General features: G+C 66.6%; 2 protein-coding genes across 3 annotated transcripts; both read right to left on the bottom strand.

Moving 5' to 3' along the window:
• Nucleotides 1–32: 32 nt before the first annotated feature.
• On the bottom strand, nucleotides 33–2,921 carry GNAT1 (G protein subunit alpha transducin 1). Its single transcript, XM_068695015.1, has 8 exons — nucleotides 2,794–2,921; nucleotides 2,128–2,170; nucleotides 1,891–2,032; nucleotides 1,649–1,806; nucleotides 1,434–1,562; nucleotides 1,187–1,316; nucleotides 950–1,103; nucleotides 33–787 (listed from the first exon to the last, which is right to left on the bottom strand). Exons 1-8 carry the CDS (start codon nucleotides 2,897–2,899, stop codon nucleotides 597–599), a joined length of 1,053 nt encoding a protein of 350 aa, XP_068551116.1. The 5' UTR covers nucleotides 2,900–2,921; the 3' UTR covers nucleotides 33–596.
• A 2,032-nt stretch (nucleotides 2,922–4,953) lies between these two features.
• Nucleotides 4,954–23,116, bottom strand: SEMA3F (semaphorin 3F). Of its 2 annotated transcripts, XM_068694342.1 has the most exons (19): nucleotides 22,854–23,116; nucleotides 19,886–20,072; nucleotides 14,330–14,490; nucleotides 14,111–14,173; nucleotides 13,456–13,575; nucleotides 12,481–12,570; nucleotides 10,486–10,579; nucleotides 10,073–10,192; nucleotides 9,014–9,153; nucleotides 8,811–8,925; nucleotides 8,520–8,589; nucleotides 8,207–8,351; nucleotides 7,889–8,111; nucleotides 7,209–7,297; nucleotides 6,920–6,961; nucleotides 6,509–6,666; nucleotides 6,367–6,434; nucleotides 5,547–5,680; nucleotides 4,954–5,459 (listed from the first exon to the last, which is right to left on the bottom strand). In XM_068694342.1, the coding sequence occupies exons 2-19, from the start codon at nucleotides 19,995–19,997 to the stop codon at nucleotides 5,043–5,045; spliced, it is 2,361 nt and encodes a 786-aa protein (XP_068550443.1). In that variant the 5' UTR covers nucleotides 19,998–20,072; nucleotides 22,854–23,116; the 3' UTR covers nucleotides 4,954–5,042. The 2 variants fall into 2 exon arrangements, with proteins under 2 accessions (XP_068550443.1, XP_068550444.1); XM_068694343.1 differs by lacking the exons at nucleotides 12,481–12,570; nucleotides 22,854–23,116 and having other exon boundaries at nucleotides 19,886–20,077.
• Between the last annotated feature and the right edge of the window lie 430 nt (nucleotides 23,117–23,546).

Genomic DNA, 23,546 nt, shown 5'->3' with positions numbered 1-23,546 from the left:
GACACCCTGCTGTACAGAGCAGCCCCCCCCCTCTTCCCCTCCCCAGCTCTGTCCCCTGTTTCCCCCCCATCTTCCCCCCCCCCAGGAGCCAGGCCCCGCTTTTCCCACGGGATGTTTTACCGAATTGTTCACGTGGTTTGAAATAATAAAATGTAGAAAGAAAAAAAAAAAAAAAGAATACGCCCCCCCCTCCCTCGATGTGGCTGCTTTCCTCCTCCCTGGGGAGGGACTGGGGGGCTGAAGGGGGGAGCGGGGATGTAGGAGGGGACTCCTGGGGGTGGGAACTATGGACTGGGAGCCCCCCCAGGTTGTCCCCACGTTTTTGGGGGTCCCCCAGCAGCGCTGGCTCCCCCTTTGCTGGGGAGGTGCTACCCAAGGACCCCAAGCCCCCAGTGTCACCCACGGTGCTCACAGCCGGGGGGGTGACCTCGGGGAGGGGACAGGGCTGTGGCCAAATGCCCGGGGGGGCTCTGGAGCTGCGCAGGTCACATCGCCGGCATCTGGGGACGAGCAGGGGTGGTGGCAGAGGGGGGGTTAGGGGCACCAGCGGGGTGTGTGTGGGGGGGGTGTGGGAGGGGGGTGGTGGGGGCCGGGGCTCAGAAGAGCCCGCAATCCTTGAGGTTCTCCTTGATGATGATGTCGGTGACGGCGTCGAAGACGAACTTGACGTTCTCGGTATCGGTGGCGCAGGTCATGTGCGAGTAGATCTCCTTCACGTCCCGCCGCATGTTCAGCTCCAGGAACTGCAGCTTGATGTAGTTGCCGGCGTCCTCGTAGGTGTTGGGACCTGGTGGCAGGCAGGGCCGTGTGTCCCCCCCCCCCTCCCCAAGCCCTGGGGTGCTGGGGACACCCGATGGGTGCCCCTCAAAGGGAGGGGGGCTGGCACCCAAAGCTTCCCCACCCCCCCCCTCGCAGCCTGCCCCCGGCGGAGGAGCCACGGCCGCCTCACCGTCATAGTCGGGGAAGCAGATGCTGAGGTGGGCCTTCTTGATCTTCTCCAGGAAGACATCCTTCTTGTTCAGGAAAAGGACGATGGAGGTGGTGGCGAAGTAGCGGTGGTTGCAGATGCTGTTGAAGAGGTGCAGGCTCTCGTGCATGCGGTTCTGCGGAGGGACACGGCCCCGTTAGCCCCGTTTCAGCCCCCCTCAGCCCCCACCCCCCCCAAAACCCCAGCACGGCCACTCACCACTTCGTCGTCCTCCACCAGCACCATGTCGTAGGCGCTGAGGGCCGCGATGAAGATGATGCAGGTCACCCCCTCGAAGCAGTGGATCCACTTCTTGCGCTCCGAGCGCTGCCCCCCCACGTCGAACATCCTGGGCAGGACCAGGAGGGCTCAGCACGCCCCCCCCCCACCCCCTGACCACCCCCACACCGGAGCCCTATGGGGCAAGGTGGTGGTGGTGGGGGGGTTGCTCAAGCTCAACCCCTACCTGAAGTTGAGGTCCTTGAAGGAGAACTGGGTCTCGATGATGCCGGTGGTTTTGACACGGGAGCGCAGCACGTCCTGCTCCGTGGGGACGTAGCCGGGGGTCACCAGGCGCTCCAGGTCCGACAGGTAGCTGCCCAGGCACACCGCGGGCATCAGGCATCTCCCACCCGGGTCTGCACCCATGGGTGCCCCCCCAACCCTCCCCCCAGCACGTACTATCCAGCTGAATCATTAAGCTGGTACTCGGAGGCACGGTCGAAGCAGGCTTGGATGCCCGCGTCCTTCCAGAGCCGCCCGATGATGTCTGACATCTCCTTGGGCATGGTGCCCTCCTCGATGGTGTCCGAGAGGTGCAGCAGCTTGCGGGCGTCATCCTGCGCGGGACAGGGACTCAGCAGGGTCAGGGGGGGTTAATTTTAAGGGAGGGGTCCCCGTGCCCTGCGCTGAGTGCCCCTCACCTGGCGGGCCGAGTCTCCGTACTGGATGTTGAGGGTGCTCATGGCGCGCACTATGGCCAGCATGGACTGCAGCGTGTTGCTGTAGATGATGGCGATGAACTCCAAGCATTCCTCCAGCGAGTAACCATCCTGGTGGATAATCCTGGCCAGGACGGGGGGCACGGGGCTGAGCTGGGCACCGAGGGGTGTGGGGAACCCGTGGGCTGCCCCCCACCAGCCTCTCCCCCCAATACTTACTTCATCTGCTTGACGATGGTGCTCTTCCCCGACTCCCCTGCCCCTGTGGAGGCAAAGCAGGGTCACAGCGGTGGGCGCCCTTTTTTTTTTTGGGGGGGGGGGGGCTGCGTGCACAGCAAAGCATCCTGCAGCCCCAGGGTGGGGAGGGGGTCACGGTGGGGTCTGGGAGGGCTCCGGGGTTGTGGTGATGCTGCAGCCCCAAGGATAGGGCAATGGGAGCTGTGGGGGGCTCAGCTGGGGACATTCTGGGGGGACCGGGGTTGGGACTGGGGACACGGTGTGGCAGCGCAAGGGGGGACCACCCTGGACTGGGACATGGGGGGAGACAGAACCCATGGGAGCACTGAGCACCAGTGGGGGTCCGGGAGGGACCCGCAGTGCTGGGGGGGCACAGGGGGAGACCCTGGAGCTGGAGCCATGGCTGGGAGGGATTTGGGGGTGCCTCGGAGCAGCGGGGGGCTGGGGTGGGTTTGGGGATGGCTTGGAGTGTGTATGGGGTGCTTGGGGGATAGAGGGCGGTCTGTAGGATGGGCTGGGTGAGTTTAAGGGGTTCTGGGGATCTTGGGGCTGCTGGGTGGGCTGCGGGGCTGCAGCACAGGAGGTTTGGGCACCCCCTCCCCAAAACCTTGACCCCTCCCAACCCCTTTTGAGGCCGTGCCCGCCTACCCAGCAGCAGCAGCTTGACGGTCCTGGCATCCTTCTCAGCGTCCTCCTTCAGCTTCTTCTCCAGCTCGCGCGAGTGCTTCTCCTCGGCGCTGGCCCCGGCGCCCATCCTCGCCTCCGCCGCCCGCCGGCTCGCCCGCTCGGTGGAGGTCAGCACCAGGACGGGCAGCGTGCGCCAGCCCCCCGACGCCTCCAGTGCTCGCCCACCGCCCGACTGCTGCCGCCGCCGCCGCCGCTGCCACCGCCACCCCAAGTGGGCCAAGGACGGGGACAAGGAGCTCGGCTTAAGCCAGGCCCCGGATAAAACCCCCGAAATCTGCCCCGGGCTGAGCTCAGCAATCCCCTGGCTCCCAGCGTCAGCGCTTCTGCCACGGGGAAGGGCGGTGGGGTGAGGGGGGGGGGCACCCAGCTGTCCCCGCCGTGGGCATGGGGACGGGGTCTTGCTGTCCCCAGGCCGGCCCGATGGATGGTGGCCCCGTGGTGGGGGTGTCCCTGTTGTCCCCAGGCTCACGGTGGTCCTGCCCTCCCTCCCCAGGCTCCCTCGAGAGCCATCCAAGCGCCCCCCCCCCGATGTTCCCAGCACCCCACCCGTGTCCCTTTCCACCCCCTCCCCCCAGTGGTGTTCCCAGTGTTCCCCTCTTGCACTCCCAGTGCCCCCCAGCAGGCCCAGTGCCACCCCTCTGGGTGTCCCCAGGACCCCTCCCGCACCACCAGGGACCCCATTCCCCCCCCCCCCCCCAGTAACATCCCCCAGTACCCTAATGGGAAACCCCAGTGCCCCCCAGTACCCCCAGGGACACCCCGGGGAGCTCGCTGTGTCCCCTCCCTGCTGTCCCCAGCAGCTCCCTGTGCCCTGTGCCCCCCAGCCCCTTGTCCCTTGTCCCCCCCCCCTCCTCGCTGTCCCCGCTGTGCCCCCCCCGGCCCCGCCGACGCCGACCCCTGGGCTCCTGCAGCGCCGATCCCGGCCGCCAGGGGGCGGAAGGACCCAGCACAGCCCCGTACAGCCCAGTATAGACCAGTACAGACCAGTACGGTCCCGTTCAGCCCAGCACAGTCCAGCACAGTCCAGTACAGCCCCGTACAGCCCAGTACGGTCCCGTACAGCCCCGTACAGCCCAGTACATCCCAGCGCTTCCTTACTATGGCCCAGAACTGCCCAGTCCATCCCAGTACCACACCCACTGCCCCCAGCACCAGCCAGAGTGCCGTCCGTACTGCCCATTAACACCCACCACCACGCTCCCAGTGCCACCCAGTACTGGATCCCAGTACCAGAGCCCACAGCCCCGGTCCTTCCCCCAGTACCAACCCCTAGTGCCCCCAGTGGTGCCCCCCAGCACCACCCAGTACTGCGCCCCTGTGCCCCCAGCATGACCCCCTACCATGCGGTGCCCTTGTCCCCTCCCTGTCCCCTTCCTCACACCCCCCCCAGTGCTAAGTGACCCCCCCAGCTGCCTGCTCCTTGTCCCCAACAGAGCACACGCAGGCGCCTGCATCCATCCCAAAGCCAGCATTTATTTGGGCGTGCTCCAGGCTGGGGGGGGGCACACGCACACTCCTCACCTACAACTATTTACAACGCCCAGCAGTGGGCAGGGTGCTCCAGCAGCACCCATGGGTGCTGGAGGCCACCCCACTGCAGCCCTGTCTCACCCCTCCTGGATGTGCCCCCCCCCCACCCATGGCACGGGTCCTGTCCCCAGAGGGGGCAGAGGCCATGTCCCCATGCCCACAGCCACCTCACCCAGCCTGGTCCTAAAAAATTGAAGAGGGGTGGGTGGGGAAACTGAGGCACTGAGGCCAGGGGTGGGCGGTTTGCCCAGTGCCACCTCTCCCCATGTCCCTGCTTTGTCCCCCCCTGCTCCTGCCTTGTCCCCCGCTGTACCCCCAAGAGCATCACCCCCTCGCGACCCAAACCCTGGCACCCAGCCCTTGGTGGTGCAAGCCGGGATCCTGGACCCCAAGGGACTTGGGGGGGCACAGGGAGGGAGGATGCAGGATGCAGCCCCCCCCCCAGGGTCCTCTGCTCTGCCCGGTGCCGGGAGGTGACGCTGGTGTCACCGAGTGGCTATGTACAACCTGCAAATAAATACCGCTGGGGGTGGGGGGCCTGGGGGGGCGCGCATGCATGCGTGTCTGCCTGCATGTGTGTGTAGATATATATATATATATTTATTTTATTTATAGATATTTTTTAATATTAAAAGGGGGGAAAATAGACCACTGTGCTAGCAAAGTCCCTGGCGAGGGGTTCATGTGTGCCCGCAGGTCTCTGGCGGGTGATTCCGGCGGCTCCGTGGCTTCTTCTGGTCCTGCAGCTCCTTGGCTTTGAGGGCAGCCAGCGGCTCGGGGGGGCCGGGGGCCGGGGGCCGCCAGTAGCCCTGGCAGTACTGGTCGAGGAGTCCCAGCTCGGGGCGGCTGAGGAGCTGCAGCAGGTCCTGGTAGCGCGGCGTGGGGGCTCCCGGCAGCCCGGCGGGGGGCACCTCGGCTTGGAGCAGGACGGCGTGGACGGCGCGGGCGGCCAGGACGCGGAGCTGCACCCTGGTCACCGTGTGCTTGAAGTTGTTCTCGGTGGCGGTGCAGGAGTAGAGGCCGCCGTCGGAGAGCTGCAGGGCGCGCAGCAGCAAGCCCTGCTCCGTCCGCAGCACCCGGCCGCCCTCGGTGCGCAGCTGCAGGGAAGGGGACGAGGGGGGCTCAGTTGCCTTTTGTGGTGCTGCCGGGCCCAGCCCGCGGCCCCCCTGGTTCCTTCCCCCTACCTCTTTCCGCCGGTCGCTGTTGTCCTTCTGCAGCAGCCACTTGACGGTGGCCTGCGGCGAGCGCGGCTGGCACTCGAGGAAGGCGGTGCTGCCCTCCACCCCGTACTGCACGGCCTCCACCGCGTTCTTGTTGGCTGCGGTGGCAGGGCACGGCATGGCAGGGTGCTCGCATGTGTCCCCACACCCCACCGCCCTCCTGCACCTACAGCTCTGCCCTCGGCAGCACCAGCTGGGGGGCTGCTTGATGCCCACCCCCCTGTGAGCGCATTTGTGCACCCACCCATGGTCATCCGCCTCTGGAGTGTCCATCCAGCCACCTATGCTCTTGCTTCTCCCCAGTGTATCCACCTGTCCGTCCGTCCATCCATCCATCCATCCATCTTTCTTCAAACTCCAACATTTCTAGTCATTCCTCTACCCTCCTGTCCATCCATCTGTGCTTTCCTCCCCAATGTATTCCTCCATCTGTCCATCTATCCATCCATCCACCTGTGCTCTTCCTTCTCTCCAGTGTATCCATCCATCCATCCATCCATCCATCCATCCATCCATCCATCCATCCATCTTCAATCTCCAACACTTCCAGTCATTCATCCACCCTCCTGTCCATCCATCTGTGCTCACCCTCTTCCCCAACATATTCCATCCCTCCATCCCTCCCTCCCTCCATCCACGCTTGCCTTTTCCCATTATATCCCTCCACAACACATCCATCAGCCCTCAAGGCCCTACCTGGCCGCTGCCCCCATTCCCCTGCCTCCTACCCCCCCCATGCCCTCCCAGGGGCTGCCCCCCACCCGCCTGCCCCTCGCCCCCTCACCATTGGAGTTGTAGCCGCGGCACTGGCGCATGGGGTTGCCGTGTCGGATGTCCTGCCGCCTGCTCCGCCTGCAGGGAGGCAGGAGGTGACCTGGGGACCCTCTTGGGGACCCCCACGCCCCCCCACCTCCCTGGGCTCCCACCTCTTGGAGGACGCAGAGTAGCGGCTGCAGGCCTTGCCGTCCCAGGCACAGTAGGGGTCCCGCGCCAGGCAGCAGTCAGCGCAGGCTTCTCCGTACACGTCGCAGCGGTGCAGGGCCAGGTGGGTCACTCCTACGGCCGAGGACACGTAAAGCTGTTGCTGTTGGGGGGACAGAGAGGACAGGGTAAGATGTTCCCTGGCCGCGTGGCCGTGCCTCCAGCCATGAGGGACCAGCACCAGTTAGCTGCAGCCTCCCAGTGCTGGGAGCGGTGGAGAGGGCTCAGCCTGGAGCCACCCGGGGCCGGCTCGCCCTGGGGCCACTTGGAGGTGTCCCCGCAGGCTGCTGCCATGGGGTGGTGACAACAGGCAGTGCTGCAGCCGGTGCTGGTCCCCAGCCACGTGCTCCACTCACCCTCTTGGAGGAGATGGTCATCGTCTTGATGGGTGCCGGCACCTAGATGGGGGCAGGAGCGAGGGACATGGAGGGGCCCGGCTTGATGCCAGGGACCCAGGGTGGGCACCCCAGACCTGCCCTGGGCAGCTGGGGAGGACGAGGGGCCAGCAGGCAGAGGGATGATGCTGCAGGTCCCCCCTGAGCTGCCCAAGGGACTAGTTGGTGCCAGCTGCAGGCAGGGGGTGGAATTGGGGCATGGCTGGGCTGGGGATAGGCAGCGGAGGGAACAGGATGAGCCAGCCCTCACCTTGAACACCTCGATCTCCTCCAGCATCAGCTCCTCTGTCTCCATGTCGTCCCGGGGCAGCACAATGACTTTCTGCACTGTGCCCCGATCTGCAAGACACCAGGGTGCCTGGATGCTCAGTGCCACCGGCAGGGCACCCGCGCCCTCCCCTCCTAGATAGGGGGTCCCTGATGGGGCCAGGGATGTAGGGAAGGACACCCCCTCCCTCCCCAAGCACATCTTCATCTGCCTCCTGCTGCTGCTACGGGTGCAGTGTGCCACTCGTGTCACTGTTCCCAGCAAGGTGCTGCCACCACTCAGGGCGGGGGGACAGCCGCTGGGGATGGGCACTGGGTCAGGGGAAGGACCAGGATTGAGCACGGTGGCACTAGGATGGGCAATATGGAAGGGGAAGCACCAAGCTGGATGACGGTGCCCCCAGCACGGGGAAAGGGGCTGGAGAGCTGGGTTTGGGAGGTGGGAGGAACCAGGCTGGATGGTGGTGCCCTGGGATGGGCACCGTGGCAGGGGAAGGGCAAAGCTGGATTGCAGCAACCCCAGGATGAGCAGTGGGGACAGGGGAGGGACCAGGCTGGACGGTGGCGTCCTAGGACGGACAGCAGGGCAGGGGATGGGCCCCTGACGCCCTCCAAGGCCGCGCTGGAGCATGCTGCGTTCTCTGCGGTGTGCGGCGTGGGTACCTGTGCCCAGGAAAAGCACCTCATAGCGCCCGTCTGCCGCGTCCACCTGGTCGACGGCGATGGTGGTGAAGCGGTAGTTGACGTTGGTGCGCACGACCAGGGGCTGGCGGTGGGCCGGGTAGACGGCGTGGTACATCAGCGGGTGCGAGCGCATGAAGTTGATCACCTCGTCGGGGTAGTCCTTGGTCGACTTCATGGAGGGCGTGAAGGTCCCCCCGGGGCACTGCGGGCAGGGGGAACGCAGCGGTGGGCTCCCAGCTGCCCCGGGGACAAGCGGTGGCACCGGGTGCCGTGCCCACGTGTGGCCGGGGTGCTTACAGTGCCTGGCCGGGGGTAGGGCATCTTGCCCGTGTAGGGCATCCACTGGTAGTTGGGGCCCTCCTTGTGGGCGAAGGGCCCGTTGAACACCATGCGGATGTCGGCCATGGAGTAGACGCAGACGGCTGAGCCCTTGAACACTGACCTGGCAGGAGGAGTGCCACGGCCTCATGGACCTGCGGCCACCTCCAGGCTGATCCCCCTGGCCCCGTCCTCACCCCGTGCCCACCTCAGCATCCCCAGGACCCTCGCCCACCTCGGCAGGAGCCCCCAAGCCCCAGGGACCACCACGCCACGAGGGCGCTGTGCTCACCCCGATGCGGAGAAGACGGCGTAGATAACGGGGTTCTTGGTGTCCTGCGTCTGCTGGATGAAGACGTCCTCTTGGGACAGAAGGAAGAGCGTGTCACCACCGGGGGAAGGGCAGGGACCCCTTGCTGTGGCTCCCGGCTCCTCTCCCAGACAGGGCCAGCAACGGGATTCCCAAACCTCCCAAAGAGAAGGGGCACCGTGTCCCCTCCCCAGCCTGCCCTGAAAGCCTCCAGGGCTGCCGAAGGACCACCAGGATGACCCAGCCCCCTTCCCGCAGCGCCCAGGTGCTCACGGAGCTCATCGAAGTGCGTCTCGATCCCATCAGGTCCTGGCACTGAGCAGACGAGACGGGCCTTCAGGAAGGTGCTCCACTTGTTCACCAGGCAGCAGTGGCCCCCATCGTCATTCTGCGGCACAGGGATGATGCTCAGCCCGGCGCAGCTCGGCACCGGCACCGGCACCCTGCCCGTGCCACCGCTGCCCCGCCGCACGCACCAGGCAGATGCGCCCGATGCGGGAGTAGACCCCCGGGCTCATCGGGGCGTCAGCGGACTTCTCGCGGAAGAAGAAGTAGAGTTTGTCATCGTTCCTCTCGCTGCTGTCGGGGATGAGCTGGGCGCGGATGAAGGCCGGGTCTGCAAAGGCACGGAGCGGCGCCGTCAGCCTGGGGGCACCCCCAGCCCCCTCTTATCCTGCAGAGCCACAGGCGTGGTGGCGTGGGGACAGCGGTAATCGGCTGGGGGGGTCCACGCTGGATGGTGGGAAGCCTCCCCTTGCCATCCATCAGCCCGTGCCCCGCCGGTGCTGACAGCTCCCCCTCTCCGCTCCCTGCCCCGGCAGCTCCCAGGCCCAGCAGGACCGTCCCATCTGCTCTGCTCTGTTTACTCAGCTGCTGCCCTGGGGCCGGGGGTGCTCCACGGGGGCAGGAGGAGCGCTCGGGGTCACTGACTGCCGGCGACACGGTTGAGCGCTCAGCCCTGCGGAAACCCACGCAACAGGCTCCAAAAGAGACAGCCCTGCTGGGTGCTCCCACCACAACGCAGAGTCCCAGGCGTGTCTGTCACCATGCCCTGTGCAGGTAGCCCTCTATCCATATGCTCTAGATTTATTTCCTTCCTTCCTTCCTTCCTTCCTTCCTTCCTTCCTTCCTTCCTTCCTTCCTTCCTTCCTTCCTTCCAGCCATCTATCCATCCATCAAGCCATCCCCCATCCATCCAACCATCCATCCATCACTCATCCATCCATCCATCCACCCACCTATCCATCCCTCATCCACCCATCCATCCATCACTCTTCCATCCATCCACCCACCATCCATCCGCCCACCCATCCACCCACCCACGCGTCCGTCCATCCGTCCACCCCCCCAATCACCTCCCCATCCGTCCCCCACGCATCCATCGCCTGTCCCGCACCACCACGCGTGCACCTGCCCGCACTGGCTACCGTCTCCGCGCGGGGAGGAGGGCGCGGGGGTGCCAGGCTCCATCTCCTCTCTAAGGCTGGAGCCATGGGGTCCCTGAGGAACCTGGGCCGATGCCACCCCCTACCAACCATTGAGCCAGCGTGAATTGTACTGGTCCGTCCTCATGGCCGTCTGCTTGCCCATGGTGCGGAAGATGGCTGCGTCGGTGCCCATGAAGTCAATGTACACGCCGGCGTAGAGCTCTTCATCTGCAGATGGGGAGAGGGGCAGAGGTCAGCCGGCCCCCAGCCACCCCTGTCCACCCACTGCCCCCAGGCTCCATCCAGCCCCGGCCAGGAGTCACCAGGCCACCAAGAAATGCGTCCTGGGGAGCACTGGAGGATGTGACTGGTGTGCAAGGGACCTCAGGACTGGTGCCAGCTGGGTGCCCAGTGCCACCACCCGCAGCAAGGGTGGCAGGAGCCAGAGCCCAGCTTCTCGGGGCCACGCGGGGAGTGCTCCCTCTGCCCTTCCACGCGCCCTGGGGAGCCACAGGACTCACTTATTAATGCAGAGACGGTGTCCACCTTGGGGTCATAGGAACACTTCCCTTTGCCCGACTCCAGCTTGTCCGGCTCCAGGTAGAAGATATAATCCTGGGGAAGGAAGCAGAACAAGGCGCTTGTGACATTTTCCCCCTCTGTCCCTATGGCACCTTCCGAAGCAGAGGCCTCCTCGGGGTGGAGCAGAGCGGCCACCAACGCTGCCAGCTGAAGACGAGTGTGATGGGACCACAGGGGTGTCCGCAGGACTCCCGAGAAGCCGAGGTCTCCAGGAGGTGCTCCTCAGGTGCTGCTGGATGCTGTCCGTGCCCTCCGCCGCGTGGGTTGATCCCTGCTCGTCGTGGACAGGATGAACGCGGGGCGCTCCCCGGAGCCGCTTCGTGGCCCGCGTGGCCACCACGGGGCTGCTCGGGCCATGGGCATCGCGCTGACTCCAGCCACCAGCGGGCAGGGTTTGGCTGCCAGACCTGGCAAGGAACTCGGCCCGTGTCCTGGCCACGACCCATCTTCCACCAGCATCCACCTCGTGCTTTGGGGCCGGCCACCCCGCGCTGCGCCGCCGGGAGCCGCTCTCTCCGCTGTCACCGCTGCCCTCCCCAGGCTGCCACAGCCCCGTGGCAGGGTGAAACACAGCCTGCACCCCACAGACCACCAGGAACCTCCTGCCCTGCCGGCCAGGACACCCTGAGTGTCCCCAGAACACAGCCCTGAGGACAGGGTCAAGCAGCACCAAGCTGGCACCCACCGGGCACCACGGCACGGCCGTGCCTTGGGTGGTACGGTCCCTGCACGGCGAGGGGGGCTGGGGGGACAAGAGGGTCACTGCAGAGCACCTGGGCTCTGGGAAGGGCAAGTCAGGCCAGGGACACTCGCCATGGGGACACTAGCCATGGGGACATTAGCCATGGGGATGCTCTACACGAGCACACTTGCTGCAGGGATGCTCGCCGCACGGACAACAGCCATGGGAGGTTCTTCCTCTCCCATCCTCTCCCTCTGCAAGACGTCCTCTCGCCAGCTCCTCCTGGCACCCGGGGGCAGCCAGGGCGCCCAGCCCAGCACCCTGAGGTGGGCATGGGATGGTTGGGACGGCCCCGCTTCCTCCAGCCCCATCGCTGCACCACCGGCACCAAGACCTCTCTGGGGACAAGCCCTGGAGGTGCCACATTGCCCTCCCCACCAGCAGGCTGTGAGCCCTCATGGGTGTGTGCTGAGCCCTGCTGCGACCCCATGGGCAATGGGGGAGACGTGGATCGAGCCCCCTGCACGGGGCAGGAGGTGCCTGTGGCTGCTGCGATGCTGGTGGCTGGGAACATCAAGGTGTCCCCCCCGAGCCTGCAGCGATGTTCCCCTTGGAGAGGAGGAGACAGGGCAGAGGGACGCGTGGGCAGGATGGGGCAGGGGCAGGGACAGGGAGGACCCAGGCTGGGGGCCCCATGCCCACGCGCTGACCCGTGTTAGTCCAAGGAGGGGGGGGGACACTGTCAGGGCAGGCTGGATGCTGGCTGTCCCCAGGAGAAACCGGGGACACCACCACCTCCCCGAGCCTGCCGCCTGCTCTGCTGGAGCGAGGCAAAGCAGAGGGATGCTGGCGAGGCGGCTGCTCAGCGACACTTTTTGTAGACCCTACCAAAACACCTCCTGCACGTGGCCGTCCCGAGTCCCCTGCCTCGGTGGACGCTTGGATTTGAAGGGACACGGCGGGTCCGGAGATGGGAAAAGCTGGCAGTGGAGGCGAGGGGAGGACTGCCAACCCTGACAGTGCCCCCTGAGGGGACGCGTGCGAGGAGGAGGGAGTTAGTGAGAGCAGGAGGGGGGAGAGGCCGGGCCGCTGCTGAAGAACGCTTTGCAGAGAGGAGGGGAGGCAGCAGGGGGGGGCACGGTGACAGACCCCACCCCGGGAGCTGCCGGTGGGAAGGAGAAGGAGCCCGCGGCTCCGGTGCGCCCGGGGAGAGGTGGGCACAGCTGCGGCGGGCTCCCAGACCCGTTCCCACCTTGCTTTCTGCCGGTCTTGGGCTGCGGGGGCCGTCGGTGGCTCTGCTTTCCCGGCCTCCCGGAGGGACGGGCTGGCTCGGCGGAAACCCCTGGGGAAAAGGAGCAGGGCAGAGAGTTAGCGCCGGGGGATAGAGGGGGTCCCCCCGGGCTGGGGGCTGCGGGATGGCTCCGGCAACCCCTGTCCCCACGGCGCAGCGCTCTTCAGTGGTTCCACAAGCAGCCGGAGGGGACAGCAGCAGCCTCGTCCCCAGGGCCATCGTGCTGTCCTGGACTGCGTGGGCATCCCTGGTGGTCCTCGAGTGCTGCGGCACCCATGAGATGTCACCGACGGTCCCAGTGCGGGGTGGTTCAAGCCACGTCAGCCTCTCCTTGCAGCAGTCCTGGCACCACACGCCTCCCTCGGCTCGGCTCGCTGAGCTCCACGCGGACAAGACGAGGACGTGGCCGGGGGCTGGGGGTGATTGTGGCAAGCAGAGCCCCCCGGCCACCCTTGCAGCGTGCCACAGCAGTCACCCCAAAACCGCTCCTTCCACTGCACGTCCGACCCAACGGGGCTCCGGCACCGCTCCCTTGGGTTACTCCATCGGGGCCAGCTGACGTTGTTCCCCCTCCGAGCGTCCCACGGCGCGTGCCACCGCTGTCCCTGCTCCCCCGTGGCCACCAGATCACCACGCTCCCTCCTCGCCAAACGCCAGCCCTGGCACGGAGTCGGGCGTCTTCTCCATCTCCCCATGAGCCAGCGCATCCCTCGCAGCGGGGCAGGAGGGCACATCAGAGCGGAGCCCGCGCCGGGTCCAACCCATCCGGGTGCCGAGAGGAGTCTGGAGAGGTCCCTCTGGGTCTGCAGAGGTGGCTCGGCCCCGCTCAGCATCGCCCCACGGGCGCTCGGCGTGTCGCTGTCCCCCCCCCCCGAGCCCCCTGGTGCTGGCCCCGGGACCTGCCCGGCCGCAGCCCCCGTCCCTCCCGCCCCTCACCTGCGCTTTGCGCCCGCGGTTGATGAAGGCGCAGATGGGGTTGTAGGCGCCGGTGCCGCACACGTAGAGGTGGGTCCGGTTCCAGGGCTGGATCAGGCGGATGAAGTTGCCGCACTCCCCCTGGGAAGAAGAGGGGAAGAGCTGGGAAGGCAGAAGGGAGGCCGAGAGAGGAGGGTGGGAGGCTGGCACCGGGCATGGGCTGGCACAGAACACGGGCTGGTGGTGGCCACGGGCTGGTGGTGGCCACGGGCTGGTGGTGGCCACGGGCTGGTATGGGCCATGGCTCTGGCACACCTGGGGGCACGGCTCTGCCAGGGGGATGAAGCCACGTGGGGAGCTGTGCCTCCTGCTCGCCCACGAAGGCTCTGGACGTGCCTGGATGGCACAGAAGGGACAGCAGGACACGGTGACACCTCTGAGCGCCAGCACGCACAGCACACCCCGGGGATGCCTTTTCCAAGGGACAACACGATGGCACGAATTCTGCCTGGTGGCCACCAACCAACCCCTCTGCCGCTACCAGAAGGGGGCTCACGGTGGACACGAAAGCCCCGGGGAGGGCTGGAGTCACCAACAACACGGGGGCTGGAAAGCCAGCGGTGACCCAAGCCCCTGGAGCAGCAGGGGCAGCTCGGCGGGCGCTGGTGGCACTTACATTGCTGTTCTTGCCCGAGAGGATGCACTCCTCAATCCTCTGCGGGGGGGCAGGCCAGTGGATCTGCAAAAAAACAGGAGATGGGGAGGAGATGGGGAGCACCGGGCTGCTGTCCCCATCCCTGTCCCCGTCCCCAGCCCCAGCACCACCAGGAGGGACCCTCGGGACACCCAGCCCCACGTCCCCGCCGGGTCCCCAGCCCGAGGGGCGTCAGCTTACAATGAGGGGCTCGCGGTTGATGTCGTGCAGGTCGAGGGAGAGGACGTAGTCCTTGCTGCCCACGTACATGCGGTCGTGGTCCTCGTCCTTCAGCAGGATGCGGTAGTCGCTGGAGTTGAGCAGGAAGTTGAAGAAGTGCGCGGTGCCGCTGGCCTTCAGCTCTGCGGGGCGCGGGGCAGCACGTCAGCACCCTGCCGCCCTCCCAGTGCCTCGGGGACACCAACTGGGACGGACAAGGGTGGCCGGGACACGGGGCAGCACCGAAAGCCAGCCCCCGGCAGCGGAATGGGGGTGCCCACCGAGATGGGGCACGATGGAGCATCTCCAGCACTGGCATCGGCCCCTCCTGGAGCGTCCCCAACCCCTAGGACAGGGGAGCAGGGAGGCAAAAGACCCCACTCCTGGGTGTGTGTGTGTGGGGAGGGGGGGGGACACGGGACACAGATCCCCCCCCCCCAACCCCACCCCGCGCCCCCCTTGGGGAGTTATTTTTAGCCTGAGTGTGGGAGAACCGAGTGAAAGAGGATAATGAGGGTCATGAATATTCACAAGTGCAGCGCGGCAGCCAGATGGAAGGCAGAAGTGCTGCAGATGATGTGGGACGGTGCCAAGGACCACGCGGCAGGGGCAGGGCACTGGAGAGACTGGGGGGGGGGGCACAAGGAGGAATGCCACCCCCCCTGCCCCCCCACACCTCCCTGCCCCCATCCCCGGTGCCAGGCGTCCCCCAAAACCCCCAGAGCACGAGGGGTTGGGGTGGCACCGCCGCTACCCCCCCTTGGGGGGCACCACCTGTGCCGGGTGCTGCTCCCCTGGGAGGCGCCACCCCAAAAGGGGCCGCCACCAGCATCCCCCAGAAGCCAACTCCACCTGATGCCAGCCCCAATTTGGGGTGCTGGGGGCAGCCCCCCCCCCGGCCTCCCCTCCCCGCAGGGCAGCGCTGGGGCTGCTCCGGGAAGGAGCGAGCTGGCTTCCAGGCACGGCCGGGCACGCAGCCAGCTCCTGGCCAGGATGAGAGCTCCTGAGACCTCCCCGACCTCCTGCTCCCGAGTCCTGCGGGGTGCTGGATACGTCCCAGAGGTCCCCTCCCATCCCCAGCACCTCCGGGACCTGTAGGGGGGGGAATCTCCCCTGATCTGCTTGGGGCAACCCCCCCCCTCTGACCTCTGACCTCCGACCTCCCGCTCCTGGGGCCCCCCAGCCCGCAGGGATCCGGAGGAGCCAGCTCGTTAGCGGACACACCTGATGAGCTTAATCCCCTTTTAATTGCCTGCAGGGCCCCGGCTGCCCCGTCCCCGCACAGGTGGCCTCCCTGGGGACAGTGGGGACCGAGCCCCCCAGTGCGGCACCGCGGGGAGGGCTGCTGGGCGCCCCAACCCTTCCCGGCACGGCGTCACCGCAGTGTCACCTCTCCATCACCATTACGTGGCCAGGAGCACCAGATTTGGGGACCCCGACCCACCAGCGGTCACACCAAACGCCAGGAGGGGCTGGGAGCGGCGCAGCCCCATCGCACGCTCCGTAAAACCCAATTCCCCTGGGTTTTGTCCCATTTTTCCAGCTCTTCCTTGCACCTGGCGGCTGCCACCCACGCGTGCCCTTGTCCCAGCCGGGAGGAAGGAGATGTCCCCAGCTCCAAGGGGACAGCAACGGGGTGGCACAGCCCCCCCCCCACCATGTCCCTGAAGCCCAGGTGAGGTTTTGCAGGTCCCTAAAAAGCAGAAGGGGGCACACCCGGGGGGTGGGGGAGCGGTGCAAAGGGTTAATCCCATTAGGGACGGGGCGGCCACCTCCCCAGGTGCTCCATCAGCCCATCCCCTGCGCCTGCGAAACCAATTACACCCGATCTCACCTAATTAGTTTCTAATTACGGGCTTGTAGTGCATTCAACATAATTAGCATGTAAATTACACGCCGTGTTTATATTCAATAACCGCTCTGCCCGCTCCTGGCAGCGCGGAGATGACGGGGGCCTTTTGGGAGCCCTTCTCTTTATTTGCATCTGGGGGAATGAATTTCATTCACGTGCCGACGGAGCCGCCCGGCTGCCCGCACCCGTCCCCGGGGTTTGGGGACGGCTGGGGACAGGCAGAGTGACCCCAAAGGGGCAGGGAGCAGTGTGGGGCCGTGCCAGGATTTGGGGACACAGCCGCACCCCGCAGACCTACCCGGGGCCTTTCGCCCCGCCAGCTCCCCACGTTTTGGGGCGTTTTCCCCAATTTCCCCAAATTTTCGCAGGTTGCTTTGCGGGTGCTGCCTTTCGGGGAAGGTGGAGGGCCCACAGCAGGCTGGGACAGGGAGCGGGGTGAGCGTGGATTTGTCCCCATTTGTTGTCATCGGGGCTGCTCAAAGAGCCGGGTGGGTTGCCTCCTGAAAGCGGAATTGCTTATTTGTTTGAGCATCACTTCGCTACCCCTTGATGGGTTATTTATGATGTAATTAAGCTAATTACATGGAATAAGAGAGTTTCCGTGGCCCCGAGCCAAGCTCTTTTTTCCCATTTAACCGACTCACAGGTGGTAGGGAGCCGAAGGAGCCCGACGGGGGCTCGCAGATGAAATGGCTCCGGCTCCCGCGCCACCGAGCACGGCGGCTGCCAGCGCTGCTCGATGCGCCCAGGGGCCCCCCGCAGCCCCCCGGGGACACATCCCGGTCCCCGTCCCCTCCACCACAGGTGCCGGGGCGCCCGGTCAAGCCCCACATCAAAGCATCCAAGCTCCAGAGCAGGGCAATTTGGGCACAGTCAAAAAAATAAAAAATAAAAAAAAAATAAAAAAAGCTTTTTTTTTTTTTTGTCAGCCAAAACGCTGATTCATCCCCAGCCAAGAGGAAGCGGGGTTTTGGAAAGGCCGGTTGAAAAATGACCCCCCCCCACCCCCTTACTCTCTGGAAAGCTGCGAGGGGAGCCGCCGCCACGCACCGCCACCTTCGCTGCTGCTCGGTGGTTTTGGGGGAAAAATCTGCGTTTTCCCCAGCCCCGGGGGGAGCCGCCGCGCAGTTTTTCCAGGCAATTTGCTGCCCGCCAAAAAGGCGGCGGGGAAGGAAGCGGCTCAGATTGCTCCAGGTAGGGGGCCGCCGGCGGATCCTGCCGCATTTTTCGAGGCGCTTGGCTCCTTCCAGCGGGATGGGATTCAGGACCCTTCGCCGCCGGTGCTTTTTTTTTTTTGGGGGGGGAGGGGAAAAAAAAAAATAAATTAAAAAAAGAAAAAAAATATCGGAGGAGGCAGCGGGCGAGGGGACGGGGCGCTGCGGGAGCCTGGCGCGTCCCCGGAGCTGGCTGTCCTTGTCCCTGCCCGCGTCCCCCCCATCTGGCCGTGTTTATTTGAAGCCGCCGGCATCACGCGCGTCCCACAGCTGCAGCAGCTTAGGCGGGCGCCTGGGCGGCCCCGGCCCCCAGCCCCCGGCCCCCCTCCGGCCCCCGGCCCCCCTCCGGCCATCTGCCACCGGCAGCCCCCCGGGGCGGGCACGCGGCATCCCAGGGCGCGGGGAGGGAAACTGAGGCAGGGAGCGCGGTCCGGCTCCAGGACGTGATTTTTTTATTTTTTTTAGTCCTATAATTCTCATTTAAAGTGATTTATTGTTATTTTTATTTTTTTTTCCCCACTCGGATGTGGGAAATAGATGGGAGGCAGCGGCACCGCCCTGTGCCCACCCAGCCCTTCCCGCTGCCCGGCTCCCGGAGGTGACAGCCGTGACCGCCGAGGGGACAGCGGCTCCTTTTTGAAGCCCAGCCCGGGGCCCTGACCCCAAAGCCTTCCTCCCCGCACCGCCAGCAGCCGCTGAATCACCGCCACCTCCCGCATCCTCTCCCCATCACCTCCTGGGGAAGCCCAGCCCGGGGGAGCTGACGTCCCTCCGGTGCCCGAACCCACCCGGCCCGGAGGAAACCGGAGGAGAGAGAGGAGAGAGGAGAGGGGGGCAGCAGGATGCGCCCGGGGAGAAGAGGAGGGGGGGGGGGGGGGACATTTACTAGCAAGAAGAAGATGATTAAAAATATCCACCCTATTTCTGGCCGGGAAGAGCTGTTGGCAAAACAGAGCCGCTCCACGGCCTCTCCCTCTTCCAGGGAAGCACGGGACCGCGCTGTTCTTTCCATGCTGGCCACCTTCCTGCCCGGCCACCGCGGCCGGCACAGGAAAGCCTTGAGAGGGAGGACAGGGAACGGAGCCGCGGGGTCCCCGCCGGTCCCACCCCAGGGCAAGGGATGCGGCCGGCAGCCCCTTGACACCGCAGCCTTTCTGTATTTATTATATTTTTATTTTTTAATTATTTTCCCTTTCCCCTAAGCGCTACGAGCGCAATTCAGCCGAGGATGACGCAGGCCCCCGGGAGCTGCAACCAACGCCACTTCCTCCCCGAGCGAGCGATAACAAGCGAGGCAAACAAACCCGGAGATGCTCCCGGCGCTGGCCGGGCTCCAGGCTCCAGGCGGGGAGGGGGGGGGACACACACATGGAGTGCCACCAACACCCCCCCCCCCCCCAGAGCTCTGCAGGACCACATCCAGCCCCGGCCAGAAGGATGCTGCGGGTGGTGGTGGCACCCGAGCCTGCCTCGGCTCTGTCCCCTTCCCAGGGCTGTCCTTGGGGACATGTCCCCGTCCCTGTCCCCATCCCTGTCCCCATCCCTGTCCCGTTCTCCTCCGCTGGGCTTGGGAAGGGACGGGTGCCACATCTCTGAGACCCCACAGGTTTGGTTGGGGCCGAACGTGCACACGAAGGACACGATCCCGCAGCATCCCCAACCCAGCCGTGCGTATTTGGGATTAATTTGGGCACAGCAGCGCCAGGCCTTGGAGCACCGCAGCAGGAGCAGGTCCCCAGCTTCCCCGGGGACACGGAGCGGGATGAGGGTGCAGGCCCCTGCCCCAGAGCACCTCCCTGTGCCCTTCTGCCAGCCCTGGGGGACACGAGGATGTCCCTGCAGGTGGAAGCCACCAGCCCGGCCTCCAAACGCCCCAGCCGTGCCCTGGCAGCAGCCGAACCCCCTCCCGGGGACTCTGGCAGGCAGCAGCCGGCCCCGCTGCGGGCAGGAATCGCTCCCTCGCCTCTCGCCTGGGCTTGTCCCCGGCCTCCTCATACCACAGATTTTCGTGCCTCACCTCCAGCAGCCCGCCCTGACCCGCCGGGGGGGCTTCGCTCTGCAAACCCTACAGGGTCTGGGGGGGCTGCGAGGGAGCAGCTCCATCCGTCGCCTCTCCCAGCACAGGCTGGGGGCACACACCGGATCCATTTCCCATTGCCCCCCCCCCGGGAAGCACCCACACGCCCTGGTAGCGAAGGGTTAACCCCTTTCCCCCCTCCCCAATCCCCCCCCCAGGCTCCCTGCCAGCCCCAGGCATTAACACCAGCTTGGGGTCGGCGTCAAGCTGCTGTCTGGCCCCGCCAGCCATGTGCTGGGGGTGGGGGGGGGGACACCACGGGAACCCCACAAGGACACGGATCCCAGTGGGATTTCCCAGCAGGGAGATGCCCGGAGAACGGTGACCCCATAAAGGGCTGCGGGGGTCACCTCCCACCCCCCCACCCCCCCAAATTTCTGAATTTCTGCTCTTACCTTTGAAGGAGAGCTGCACCCTGGGGGTGGCAGGCACGTAGTCCTTGGCGTGGGCTGCCCGCCAGCCCAGAGTCAGGAGGGTGGCCCAGAGGAGGACGCTGACCACAGGCATGGTGTGAACGAGCCGGGGGGGTCCCAGGGCACGGGGCTGTCCGTGGGATTGGGGCGGGGGGGGGCACACCACCTGCTGGAGAGGGGACATCAGTTGAGGATGCTGTAGGACACGGAGAGGTGTCGGGCAGACAAAGCCAGCACGCTGCTGTCCCCGTCCTCGCACGGGTCCCCTCCCTGAGCTGCTGCACGAGCCTGGAGGGAGAAGGGAGAGCCCCCGCGGTGCCCACCCTGCCCGACCCCACCGGCAGCAAGCGGGGGGCACCCTCCCCAAGGAGGGGGGGGAGGCAAACCCAGCGTCCCCCCCGCCGCCCTCAGCGCCTGTCCGCAAATCTCTGTCATCCAGGAAGGGCCCCAGAGGGCGAGGTGGGGGTAAAGGGGGGGGGCAGGTGGCAGCCAAACCCCACTCTGCAGCATGGGAGGGGGGCAGAAATGGGGGGGCTGGCTCACCCCCGGCTGCGGGCACGACGCCAAGCTGCAGGGCGAGGCGAGCGCAGCGGCGAGCACTGCGGCACGCTCCCGCTGCGCCCAGGTGAGGAGCATCCCCCCCCTCACCTCCCCCCCCCCCAAACCCCCCACCCCCCCTTCTCCCCAGGGGTCCCATCCCCATCCCTCCTGCCCCCCCCCTCCCCAAATCTCCTCCCAGCCCCAAGCAAAGGCGCAGCGAGCAGAGCCGGGATCAAATCTTTCCAACATGAGGGAAATCTGGACTTCATTATTCCGAGAACGAACACACACACCAAAAAAGAAAAAAAAAAAAAAAAGAAAAAAAAAAAAGGATTTTTTTTTTTTTCATAAATAAAAGAGGGGAAAAAAAAAAAAAAAGAAAAAAATAAAAAAGCCCTGCCTGTGTGCCAGGCAGCTGGACTCCCTGGGGCTCCGGCACGGAGCAGAGTCCGCCAAGCTGCCTCCAGCAAGCCACACACGCACCCGGCTCAGCACGCTGCTCACCACGTCCCCAGAGCATGGGGACCGTCCCCCCGCCGTGCGTCCCCCTCCCGAGGTGACCCGAGCATCGTCCCCGCGCACTCCAGAGCCCGGCTTTAGGATTTGGGAGGCATCTGGCGGGAAGTCCCACATCTGGGGCGGGGGCTCGGCCACTTGGGAGTGCCCGGGGGGTCTCTGGGTGGTGATGGGGGGGGGGACACAGGGGATGTGCCCTGCAGGGCTGCGACATCGCAGACACACCTGGGGCCAGGAGGGCTGGACGGGCAAGAGGGTGGCCACTGGTCCCCGAGCATGGCTGCCCCAAAACGAGAGTCACACCGGGAGAGGGACCCCGACGGGAGGCGGTGGCACCCCCGGGCTCCTGCCCCGCACACGGGGGGCAGCGGCTGCAGCGCCGGTGGCCGGGGACGGAGGGGGATGCACGGAGAGGAGCTGCCTCTCCCCAGGGCTCCATATTTTTCTCACTATTGCCTTTGGAGCCGGTAAATATTTAGATTTGCTCGTCTTTCCCCGCGCGCACACCCAGCTCCTGCTCCATTGTGCTGGCATTCGGGCCCCGGCCAGGCCCCCACCTCCCGCCCGTTCCCAGGCTCTGCCCTGGCCATCACCGCGGTGCCCCCTGCAGCCGGGGCAGGCGGGGACCCCCCCCCCCCCAAAAAAGCTCCTCCGCCAGCTAACCCCACAGTTGGTTGCAGTTCATGAGCCCCCCTTCTCCAGCAGCCCCCCTCCCCGGGCAGCTTTTCGGAAATAATTCTGGCAAATCCCACTCTTGCACTTGGATGGAGCTGCGTACGCGTCAGAGACAGGGAGCGAGATGGCAAACAAAGGAAAAGAGGGAGAGGAGGGGAGAGGAGAGAGCGCACGGCGAGGAGGGGAGGAAGGGGACGGCGGCGAAGGGGGGAGCCTGGGGAGGGTCGAGGGGCGCCCGGGCTGGGCGAGACGAAGCCGATCCCGAGGGGGCAGCGAGGGGAAACGGCTCCGGCCAAGCGCACCTCGGCCGGGAACCCTTCACCTCCAGGGTCATCTGCGCTGCGGGGAAACTGGAAACTCCGAAAGGGGTGTGTGGAGGGGGTGGGGGGGCCGCATTCCTGCCCGCCAGCGGCCCCCCCCCCCCGGCCCCACCGCCCGGCTTCATTGTGGGCTGCGCGCCCCATGGCACGGCGAGGTGCCCGGCGGGGACGGGAGCGCGCCCGGGACGCAGCCCCCAGGGGGCTCGGCAGGGAGGGGAAAAAAGGGGAGGAAAAAAAAGAGGGGCCGGAGGGGAACGAGCCCCATGCGGGTCTCCGCCGAGGAGGAGAGAGAAAAAAAAAAAAAAAAAGCATAAAAAGAAAAAAAAAAAGGAAGAAAGGCAAATCGCTGCAGACCCGAGGAATAACTTTGCACAACTTTGCGCCGCCTTTCACCCCGGCGCGGGCCCTCCGAGCAGCCGGGCCCCCCCCCGGGGGGAGCTGAGCCCCCAGCCCCGGGCAATTCCTCGCTGCTCCCCCCGGCCCCGTGAATGTCCCGAGGTCGCCCCCCCCCCCCACTCGTGGCCGCCCCCACTCCCCGCGTGGGTGCCCGCCGCCCACCCGCCTCCCCCGTGCGCTGCCACCGCCGGCTCCGCGCGTCCCTCGCCGTGTCCCCCCCCCCCAATCCCGGGCAGGGATTAGTTACGGGTGGGTGGTGGTGGGGGGGGGGGGACACACGGAGAGAGATGCGACCCCCGGGGATCTCGGGGATGCTCGCGGCGGGGCGGGGGGCACCGGGACACCCCCTGCAGCGGGGGGGGCCACGCGTGGGCACGGCGGCGACACTCGCAGGGGACATCGCGGGCGACTTGCGGGCGGCGTAAACTTTCCTCCCGGGGTGGGGGGGGACCCCCAGCATCCGACCCAACCCCCCCCCCCCCAAATTTTTTCCCCGTGCTTACCTCGGTGGAGAGAGGGAGACAGCGGGGGGGGGGCTCAGCGCCTCGCCGGGGGGCACCCGCGGCCCCCCGCCACGGCGCGGCCGCAACTACCGCCGCGTCCCCGGCCCATGGAGAAGCGGCGGCGGGGGGGGGACGGCAGCGGCGGGGCGGGGCGGCGCGGGCGGGACTCGAACCCGCGGCGGGGCGGGGGCCGGGGGCTGCGCGGGGCGGCGGCGGCTGCGGCCCGGCTCCGAGTGGGCGCCGCAGCCCCGGCGCTCGCCATGGGGCTCCGCGGGCTCATTTGCATAGCCCCGCCCACCTGGCCACGCCCACCCCGAAGCCCCGCCCCCTCCCCCCCCCCCCCCCCCTTCGCTCACTCCCCCCGGGGCCGCGGGTTCGAGCCCCGCCCCCGCCCCGCTCACCTCCGGCTCCTGCCTTTTGTTAAACGGGGCCGGGGTGGGGAGGGGGGGGTTATATGGGATGGGGGGGGGCACGCTTATATAGGGGAAAAACCCCGGCATCGGGACCCCCCGGGGCCGCGCCGCCCCCTCCTCGCCGCCCCCTCCTTTGTCTGCGGGGTGCCGGCAGTGAGAGCCTGGGGGGGGTCCGAGGCAGCCCCGACAAAGAGCGGCCCCCCCCCACCCCACAAACCTCACCCCCCCCCCCGGGCACACCCCAAAAAGCCCCGAAAGCCTCGGTTCGTGGGTAAGGCTG

This window comes from Anas acuta, chromosome 11 (assembly GCF_963932015.1).
Source record: "Anas acuta chromosome 11, bAnaAcu1.1, whole genome shotgun sequence".
Taxonomy (NCBI): Eukaryota; Metazoa; Chordata; class Aves; order Anseriformes; family Anatidae; genus Anas; species Anas acuta.
Note: the sequence above shows the minus strand (reverse complement) of the source record. Positions and strands in the feature narration are given on the sequence as shown.